We start from the raw sequence: 11,057 nt of genomic DNA, 5'->3' as shown, positions 1-11,057 counted from the left end.
CTTGGAGACACAGGATGAATTTTAATGCTACTGAATATGATAGGTACTATAGGTTGTTCAAGGAAGAGAGGACAAAAAGTGTGTTTGAGTATCTATGGAACAAGAAACGGGTGGAGATAGTGTACATGGTGCTTCAGAGTTCTGAGCTATGGAGCACATTGGCCATCTGACATCTCTCTAACACCATCCTGGAGTGGTGATGGTCTGAAAGTCTTCAGCGAAGGGACTTTACAATCAGTCTTGTAGGAACCATGTCTACATTTACTACACATTTTTTAGATAGCTTTTCATGACTTTAAATTTGTTTTGCTGTAGTTAAAGCCCATTGATTTTCTTGCTCAGAGAAGGAAGGGCACATCTCCTTAATCTCTTCTGTCTAAAAGAAATTCTTCATCTATTAGTGGAAGGACTATTAGTGCAGTCAGCCTTCAATCATGTTTATTCCCAAGCAAATGCATATGCCCACTCTACTGCTTCAGATGCTGTAGGTGGTTGGCAGTTACTCTGTTGACTAATGGATCTAGTCTAAGAATTTAAAAAGTCAGAGCTGGAAGGATATGAGAAGTTACTGACTCAAATCTCCATATTTTACAGTTGAGGAACCCTTTAAGCTGTTTAAATTCAGTTCCTTTTACTCTTCCTAAGAGGATGCATTCTTCAATTCTTAATGTATCTGTGGTTTTTATTGGAGCATCTCCAAGTGATCTTCATTCGTCTTTAACTAGGGAGTTTGGAGCTGGTTCTAACAAACAGAATAAACCCAGCACTCATTAGAATGACTAATACACCTCCAAGTTCCTATCTATACATTCCAGTCTATTTTTGTTTTAAAATCTGTACTGCAAAAACAATAAGCAACATAAATTCAGAGCACAAGTTGCCCACAAACCTAGAAAAATGGTACAGATGAACCAGTTTGCAGGGCAGAAATAGAGACACAGATGTAGAGAACAAACGTATGGACACCAAGCGGGGAAAGTGGTGGGGGAGGGTGGTGGTGGTGGTGGTATGAATTGGGAGATTAGGATTGACATGTATACACCAATATGTATAAATGGATAACTAATAAGAACCTGCTGTATAAAAAAATAAATAAAATAAAATTCAAAAACTAAGAAAAAAAAAGTTGCCCACAATTCTGTCACTTAATTAAATCAATGTTTTAATTTGTCTATGTTACCTTCTAGCTCTTGCTCATAAACATATTCAGTTTTAACCTATTTTTGTAATATAAAACAATGTATATTCTACATTTTATTTTTTCATAATTTAACATTATATCAAGTACATTTTCCCAATTAACTACAATTTCACTACTTCCTTATACCCTCCTCCTTCAACATTGTTGGGTTAAATCCTGCTGTATCTTTGTCCATGATCATATACATTTACACTGTATAGACACCTATAAACATAAATATGAATTTTAACAGATGTCCTCTGCTTTGTACTACCCAAGTTACTCTCATGTCATGAGGCTAGCAGCAAGGAAAATTAAGATGGATTATTAATATATACTGGAAAATATGTCCTTATCTCTAGGAAATGTTGTTAGCATCATGAAAGGCTTTTCTTTTTCAATATCTGAAATGTTGTGGGAAATTAATTAGTTTTCTCAATCTAATTTCTAGTGTCAGCTGTGACATCGCAAAGCAAGCTCCCAGATGGCACCAACTGAGCCCTTTATCAGATTTTTTAGCACTGATGCCAAAATGAAGTAGGCCCAGCAGCCTCATCAAAATTTACATTGCTAATGTGTAGACCCTTTGTGGACCCTGTGAATGAAGTTAAGTAGAAAATCCATCAATTATCAGGTAACAGTCCTCTAACAAAGTTTCTACAGATTTTAAGTAATCATAAAATAGCAAGGAATAAATCTCAGGCCTGAAGAACATAAAACATGGCAAGTAACATAAAATCATGGGATGGACTTGGAAATGGAGAAATGATTTCTGCAAAAAGAAAGTCAAAAGGGAACGATAAACCCAAGTCAGCTTTCTGGTTTTTGTTGTTGTTGTTGTTGTTAAAAATTGAGATTTCAGGATAAGTGAGTATTTTAAAGCAAATTTAGATTTCACTTAAAGAGCAATACAGAATTCCAGTGAATTTAGTCTTTTGTCCTCTGTGGAAGGCCCACTGGGAAGTATTCAATTTTTCATTGTTGTCACTAAGACTGCTCCACACACTCCTCTTGTTCACTCTGCAGCTCTTAGCCATCTGTCCTGTTTTCTGGAGAGCCTCATAAACACATTTAGGTTAAACCATATGGACATAAAACCTGTCATTGTATTATAGTCAAAGTCTGGTTGTTGTTTTTGAACAGAAATGCACTTGACCATTCTCGCTTCTTCAAAAGCTTCATCCTAATCCTGGAACCAAACATCAGCCTGATAATAAATCAGTTTCGAGTGTGTGTCTTAAAGTAAAACACCTGGAAAACAGATGTTTTGAAGTGGCCAAATTTTCTCATCAATTCTGCTCAAATTCTATTTTAAATGGCTTTCAAGCCATTCATTATATTGGCCTCCTCAGTTTTTTACATCTTTATCTCCAGTGCTTTTTCCTTCAATTTTCCTCAACCACCCACTCCTGTGATTATGTTCTTGACTTTGTCAACATCAAAACTGTACCACTTCTAAAATCTTTACTTCAAGCACCCCATGTTTCGCTCACCAACTCTGGTGCTACAACTCAACAATTCTTCCATCTTACCAAGCCCTTCAGTCCAGTGACTGGGCCACTTTCTCACTCTCCATCACCTCCCTCCTGTCTTCATTTCCCTCCTTACCCGGTTTAGAATCCATGATCTATATAATCATGTCTATTGAAAACACCGCAGTTCCATAACTCCCCTTGGGCTCATTTGGCAAAGCTCTATCCCTGTTTAAGTTCCACTATCTACTTACTCTATGCCTGTACCAACATTGATGAAAAAACCCACCAGGATGACTGGTACCACTTAAAATTCATGGTCATAAATCTCAAGTGTGCTAAGCCTTACTCAGCAATCCTCCTCTGAGGCTCTAAAATGTTCCTTCTAAAATTACCCTCCCATCCCTTCTCACACCTTCTTCTTGTTCACTCCCAGACATCCCCCTTAGCATTGATATACTACATACAGCATCTCCTATCTTAAAAAACAAATACTCTCTCTGGTCTTCACACCCCTCCAGCTACTGCCTTATTTTTCTTCTTCCTTTTACCTTCTCCCCTTTCTTTCCCTCATTAAACCATCCTCTTTGGACTGTTGCCCCCTCCACTCCGATGCATCTAATAAACTCTATGTTGCCAAATCCAATGGTCACGCTGCATCGTATCTTGACCTCCCAGAAGCAACTGAGACAGGAGACACAACTGACACTCCTTTCATACATTCTTTCTTTCCCGGGTTTCAGGGACATCTAGGTTTCTTGCTTTTCCTCCTGCCTCACTGGCCACTCCCTCTTGGTCTTCTCTGTTAGACCTTCTCTTCCTGACGTCTGAATGTTGGAGTGCCCACAGTTCAGGGCTCATCTCTCTCTACATTTACTCCCAGGGCAAGCTCCTCTGCTCATCTATAATTTCATTGACCTCAGCCCCAGCCTCTCTCCCAAACTCTAGACTGTTTACTTGACATAAAACCATCAGCAAGGTCAGTCAACTCTGTCTTCAAGAGTACCCAAACTGTGCCACACTCTGTTTCCCTTGTTGCTGTACCAATCCAAGCCACCATGTTTTTACTCCTCTAGACTAGTGCAGTAGCCACCTAGCTACTCAGTAGGGTTCCTCTCTTGCCTCCCTACTGCAGTCAGAGTGGCCTCTTAAAAATGAAATAGGAACACAGCCATTTTTTTCTGCTTAGATTTCTCTAGTGGATCTTTATCACATTAAGAATAAAACAGAAACTCCTTCTCCTGGCTCAAAACATTTTTATAAGATCTGGCCTCAGACCACTCGTGATCTCATCTCACACCACCCTTCCCTACCCCACAAGTCTCCAGCCACACTGGCCCCATTTCTGTTCCTGGAACATGCCAAGCTCATTCCTGCTTTTGGTTGTTGGCACTGGCTGTTCCCTCTCCCTGTTTCCTCCTTTGATCTCTATATGGCTGGCCACTTCCTTCACATTCAGATTTGAGTTTAGACATTTGTAATTCTCAGGGAACCCAACTAAAAGGAATATGAGTTATTCAAGTTTTCAATTTTGCTGGGTGCTTTATCAACTGAACATAAACAGGTAAGATTTTTGTGCTCTAGGTACTGCTTCAACTTTTTACTTTTGAAAATTATAAAAATCTTCTAGATATTAAATATACTTCATTAAATTGTCTTTTAAAGGTAGAAAATGGTATTCTAGAAATTGTGTCTACCAGTGCCCAGAGAACCACATGAGCCAACAGTGGTTTCTTGCCAGATCTTGCTATGGGACTGTGGGCCAAATGTTTCTGTCTTTATGAGCAGGGTTACCCCAACTGTGAAGAGGATGCAATCATCCCTTCCTTAAGACAAGAAATATACCTGTGCAGGCCTGCGTTTGTGTGTTTAACAACAAAGGAATTAAGTATTGGTTTCAAATCTGTGTAGCACTTTCCTCCACTCACCTGCATGTGATCTCACCTGGAGAAATACACAACCAGGGAACATGTACTCGACATTGCCTTCTGAAGTTCTTTTTCTTAAGCTTGGGAGCGCTCTTTGGGAAGGGATGCATAGTAGAGCATCTTCATGCAGTTCCCTGTGAAAACAGATTTTAGAATATGGCTGGCTTCACAAGTAATACACTGATGAAGGAATGATTCAGAAAAAAGAGGAGAGCAAGTATATGAGCAGTGAGGTGGGCACGCATGGGCATTGGGGGTGGGGGGATTGTACACTGGGCTGGGTGGGACGTTTGGTATCCCTGGCTCACCAAATGCTAGTAGCAAGCCCTCCCACTCCCCAGTCACCGTGCCAACCACTAATGCCCACACCTTTTCGATCACCCCCTGGAGTGCTTGAAAATGAATGAATGGCACAGCCATTATCTTTGCTGCTTCATATTTTACAGCAAATGTACCTTCAGTATGAAATCTGCTAAAGAGACAACTCATACAGTACTTTTACCCACAATATTTTTAGGTTGTGTTAAGAGCCTTTGAGCTTAATGTCTTTGGCCTTGCAAGCTAATTCTGGAACACATTAAGTGTGTTAAGTGAGGGATAGATGTATAGGGATCTAAACCTACTGAATGGCATTAGGGAGAGGAATTCTTTGACAAGCAGTTTGGAGACAAAGCACCACATCGATGTCCAACAATACAATTCCAGCAGCCATCAAGGGACTGAAGCCCTCAGTCCAACAACCCATGAAGAATCCTGCCAATAACCATACGTGTGAACTGAGAAATGGAGCTTTTCCTAGCCAACACTGGGATGATAGCCTGTGAGGGACCCTGAGGCAGAAGACCCAACTGAACCACGCCTGGACTCCTGACTCACAGACACTGTTACATGATAAGCACTTGTTGTTTAAAGTCACTAAGTTTTAAGGTAATTTGTTAAACAGCACTAGATAACTAATACGCCCAGTCTGCTCCAAACTACAGGAAATAACTCATCTGCAGTCTAATTCATGCTTTATAGTCTTCAAGACTGAGAAGCACTCGGGTCTGTACACTTGAATAAGGAGTAGGCGAGGCAGAGTAGTGCAAAACCTCCCTGAACGCCTCTAGCAGAAAACAAAAAAAAAAAACCCCACGAAACATTGTATGGCAGGTCAGCATAGAGGAGAGAACATCTATAGGCACACGTGTGTATTCAGATCACAAATTACACAAATTTGAGCAATTATATAACTTCTCTGGGATTGGATGTTTTCATGAAAAAGGTGGTGATGGGATTGGGCTAGACTGTGAGAACTGCTAACATTCTAGGACACTGTGACCTGAGGAACTGGGGAAGCCACCCCCCCGCCCCAAATCTCTTTCTCATCAGCTGGAAACCCCATAATTAGGGAGCTGTTCCTTAGGGCTTCTAGGGACTGTTCCTGAGTTACTACCCAAGGGGAGACATTTTGAATGGTGAGACAGACGGAGGAGTAATTCTATGGATATCTTTAAGGACAGTGCTGAGAAGTAGGGTCTTGTGTTACTACAGAGCACTTGAAGAGTAGTGGTGGCAGCAACAAAGGTAAGCGTGGTTGATTTCACAATTCTGAGGACCTATCAGGCTTCTTCTTTTCTGATATAGTGATCTATAGAGTTAATCACACTTCCCTCTTACTTTGGCTGTAAGGAAGTCTAGACCAAATTCAAGTTCAGTTACAGCCGCTGCATTAAATTTCAGGATTCCCATATTTGTTTGAATTCTTTTTCTTGTCCTAATTTTTCTATTTCTAGTTTCACATGTCTTTGTTGCAAGCCAGCTTAAATTTTTATGGAAAAAGTTGGAGGCATAAACAGGTAAAATAAACATAAAATATCTGTTTGAAATTTTTTGCTCTAATTGTGATTATATAAACAGAAATAGAAAATATGGAGATACACTTCTATCTTGATTATTTTCAAAATTTAAGGTTATTTGGCTTCGGCAGGGGACAAAGGTTTAAGTTAGCAGAATAAGTGGTAAAATTAGCATAACTGGAAAAATTAAAGACAACACAAATTGCAACAATATTTGTACCGCTTTTATTTGTAAAAATAACCATCTGAATGCATTTCCATAGCATATATAGTTAAGTACTTCATTACATTATTAGCATTCAGTAGTTGAAAAAGTATTAAACTGTGCTTGAGAAGATTCAGATTGGTTCAAAGTCATTTCCTCATTTTTACAGTCATGGCATTTACCAGAGTCATTCAACTCCAACTTACATAAGAAAACATTACAGACAAAAATCCCACTGAAATCATCAAACAATATTTTATGCTGTTACAAATATGTTATGCAAAATATAACACTGGCACCAGATTTGTATCATCGTGCTTTACAAAGATATATTGCACATGCTAAAGCATAAAATATATAGACAAAACTACCAAACAAAAGATATTTGCATTGAATTTTTAGATCACTGCATAAGAAACGCTTAGAATTACATTTTATACACACACTCAGATTGTCACTATCTTAAAATGCTCTTGCCCTATAACACTGACCTATGGTTTACAGTTTTGTAAAAAGAAAGCAGTTTAGCACTGCAATACCAAACAATTCCTATAGAAAACTTTGCATCTTCATTTTCATTTCAAAGCAGGTAAAAGGGGAAGGAGTAAAAAGACACTTTATACATTCAAAGAAAGGCCATGAAAGGAAATGAAAACTCACTGGTATTATATTGCTCTGATAACACTCAAATGAAAAAAATACCAAACATTTCACAGAACATTTTCAGAATATACAAATATAAAAAGGCACTCTAACTTCATATTACAAGACAAAAAAAGGGATGAGCTCTTCAACCAACACAACAGATAAGCAAACCTAGTTGCTCAACAGTACGAAGAATTACTAGTGCAGCAAATCCATTTGATGTTCTTGTCCTAATTTAATAATAAAATAATAAACCAAGCAGCTGTTTACTGCCTAAAGTACCAAAACATACTATGGTGCCCTTTTAGTAGTGATAAATAGAAATCCCCTGAGCTATTTACTGTGGAATCATAGCAGATTTTAGGCAATTTGGAGATAGTAACATATTTACCCAGGATAGGCAGACACCGGCGAATAGGTAAGTGCGATGAAACATGATCCCCGTGGCTGTGGTTAAAATACAGTCTAAAAAGAACACATTAAGGTAAAAGCACAATGTTTTCTGTTTTTGTTTTTCTTAGAAAGCTATGTGGAAAATCTAGCTTTATTTCTAAGAGATGTATGTGAAAAGCAGAACTCATAGTTTTTAAAGTCGTTTCTTAAAGGAAAAGAATTGGTCTGGGGAAGAGGGAGAAAGAGAAAGAGAGCGCGGGCGAGAGATGGATTCAGTGAACAATTCATAGCATGATTTCATTTTGTTCCTTTGTCTTCCTTCTTTCTAGTAGTGAAAGAGTGGGGAGAAGTCAGAACGCAGCTCCGTGGAGATAATGTCGCGTGGCTTACTGTTTTGCTGCAATGTTTCTTGTTCTCTGTGCTACTCTCCGGGGAAAAATGTTAATGCTGCTTCACCATTAAAGCAGGCATCGCATATCCTGCTTTAAATGCCAACTGAGCAAGATTTCCATTCACTTCTAGAAAAAGACTCCGCAGTATATCGTGCTTCTTCAGTGTTAGATCTCCCTTATTTTCAGGGTTTTGGTAAAGATAAGGTCATTACTGCTCATTAGCAATTTATCCACTTTTTCGAAACTCATCTTCTCGAAACAAACAGAAAGGACAGAGGAAGGAGGGGAACACAACACCAAGAATTAAAAAAACAATATGGTGGTGTCAAAATTTTTCAGTGAAATTAATACCAGTTCTTAGAAGTCCTCTGAACAAGTTCTCATTTGTGAAGAACCCAGCATGAGTTTTTAATTAAATCCAGGATATTACAGAGTAAGATTAAAGTCTTTTACAATTAGATGAAATATATAATACAGTATCTGTATTTGATCCAGACATGATAGAACACTGTTTTAAAAATATCTCACGTATATTATAAGATAGAAATTTTCAGGGTGAAAATGGAATCGATTATAAAATGTCGGAGAGCACTACCTTAATGCAACATGTTTCTTTCCTGTCTCTTCCTCAAGTGGAAAATAGCATGAGCTGGTGATTTTTATTTCTCTTCTTGGTACATGTGCCCACGCACTGACATAGTTTCCCATTAGGTTGCTGGGATCATGTGAGATTTTTCAGCGCATTCAGGATAATTTCTATATCTTTCTTTGGGCCACTTTTGGGCATATGATCCAGTACACACTTCAGTTTTCATCTCGCAGAAGATCACAGGACTGCAGTGTCTTTTAAGCTCTGAGCTGGCTACACACGGGCTGAGCCACTGATGTTTTACCCCTTTCCGACCGACGTGGAAGAACCTGAGGGCTGGCTGGAAACCTTAGGAGTGGAAATGCTGCTGGGCTTGGCCCCAGGACTGCGGGCCAGCCCAGGGAGAGTCCTGTGTATTTTCCGGCTTTTTCATGATTCCAAGTAAGACAAGTAGGAATTAAAACAGAGAACAAACAATGGATGTTTCCTCGGCATTTGTTTCATTTCAAATAAATACAAACACATTTACATCAAAAGTATATGCACATTTTCTCTAGTTTGGCGAAAAAATAAGCTTGTAGTCAACACATTATCAGTTACAAATGTTAAGCCATCAACTAGAAATCTGTGTCATAAGAAATATAAAACACAACAAAGACTGTTACGCAAAAAGATTACATCTTAACTCCATAGAAAAGCTATTTCAGTTCTCACTTCCACTTCGAAGGAAAACAATTTAAATCTTCCATTTCAGACGGAAGGGTTTTGGTCCTCGTGGGTAGCTGGTTGACGAACTACAGACATATATATATAAATACATACATATACGTGTGCATGTGTATGTGCATAATCTAAAAAGTCTCATTCTTCTTTTTGTACAGCTATTCCAGGTGTGGAACGGGGTCCATTTGACCTAGAAGCTTTGGCAGAGGGAGCAGACACGGTATTCACTACGGTGATTTCATCATCAAGCAACTTTAATTGGCCTTAATTTCCACATTGCCCATTTCTACATCGTGCTTTCACTTTGTTCCCTTTTGGAGTCACACTTCCACTCACTGGGGCATGACTTTGACCGAGAAGCTCATTTAACATTTTACTATTGATGAACAATACTGATGGTTCCTATGTTTTCATAAAGTTAGTATTTTGATTTACAGACAAATTAATAAAGGGTAGTTTCATGTTATATTTGCATTATGTCTCAAAGTTTTGGTGCAATATAATTTTCACCTGAAATGTTACTGGAGAGATTTGGGTTCGATCACTCGGGTGAAAATTAGTCACAGGCTTGTTATGGGGATCACTGAGTGCTACCTTTATGTTAAATGAAGAAAGCAAGTTCAATTTCCGTGAACTTTTCCCTTCATCTGGCAACTTTAACAAAAATCCTCAAGAAGAAGTTCTGGATATTTAAGTGCTTACTATACATAGGATATGAATAATTGGACTCCTTTAAAAAGATTATTTCTGAAGATGAAGGCATTATTTCTGAAGATGAACACCTCTACCTTTGGCTTCTAGTAAGGAAGTAAACATCAAAGTGAGAAGAGGTTTGAGGCATTTCCTACCCAGCCATTCCCTCCCCTCCTGGGGGACATGAATGTCATATTGATACACTTCTGAGAACTCACCGCCGAGCGAGTACACGAAAAAAAATCTTTTAGAGACCAGTTCCCTCTCAGTTGCACTATCCACAAAGAAAAAGAATTAAATGCATTTTTTTATTCCTTACTTAAAATGAGAGGTAGACTTTCACAGAAGTATCTCAGATCTAGGGAAAATATGAAACAAAGCAAAATCGAGGCCCATCTGTGTGAGCGCTTTGCCCTACAGCCTAGCTGCCTTCCCTCAGTTTAATTAATTCCTTCTCTACTGGCTTCTGGAAGCTCGGGCCCATAATAATACTTGAACACAACATAAACCTGGAATTCAAGCTTCTTTCCCTTCCTCCAACATGGGTGATCAAGGAAAAGCTTCTACGGTCCAAAGTCAAAACGTTTCCGAATCAGAATCATTTTCATTGTACCCATCCTCCGAGCCTACGTTGTTACTGCACAGGCTAACCATGCTACCCAGGTTGGAGAGGGTTGTCCTGCTCAAACTGTCTTTTTTAAAACAAACGAAGTTGACAGCCGTCATGGTACTGGAAGGAGAAAAAGTCATCATGGTAGCCAGAATGAGGGCCAGGCAGTCAGCCACGTCTTTGTTAGGGGCGCAAGCCAGGGCCGGGGTATGACCTGGGCGTAAATGCAGACAAGGCAGTGGTTAGTCCAGGCAATCCAGAGGTGGTGTGAGCATCCCACAGTACATCTCGAACGACCTCACACGCAGAGATGTATGTCAAGTTAGAAATCATGCCAGGCAAAGGAGTTATTTCCCCCAAGTCATGCTTAGGGTGAGGCTGGAGGGGAC

General features: G+C 39.2%; 1 protein-coding gene across 2 annotated transcripts in view; it reads right to left on the bottom strand.

Annotated features, from left to right (window-relative positions):
- Positions 1-6,620: 6,620 nt before the first annotated feature.
- The window catches only part of ANKRD44 (ankyrin repeat domain 44), a 325,912-nt gene continuing 321,475 nt past the window's right edge, over positions 6,621-11,057 (bottom strand). The window contains exon 28 of one of the 2 annotated variants that reach the window (XM_029224527.1): positions 6,621-10,882. In XM_029224527.1, the coding sequence (XP_029080360.1) occupies positions 10,635-10,882 (248 nt within the window). In that variant the 3' untranslated portion in view covers positions 6,621-10,634. The remainder of the gene's footprint in view (positions 10,883-11,057) is intronic. The other variant, XM_029224528.1, reaches the window with a different exon arrangement.

This window comes from Monodon monoceros, unplaced genomic scaffold (assembly GCF_005190385.1).
Source record: "Monodon monoceros isolate NGI ecotype Baffin Bay Population unplaced genomic scaffold, NGI_Narwhal_1 Super_Scaffold_16, whole genome shotgun sequence".
Taxonomy (NCBI): domain Eukaryota; kingdom Metazoa; phylum Chordata; class Mammalia; order Artiodactyla; family Monodontidae; genus Monodon; species Monodon monoceros.
Note: the sequence above shows the minus strand (reverse complement) of the source record. Positions and strands in the feature narration are given on the sequence as shown.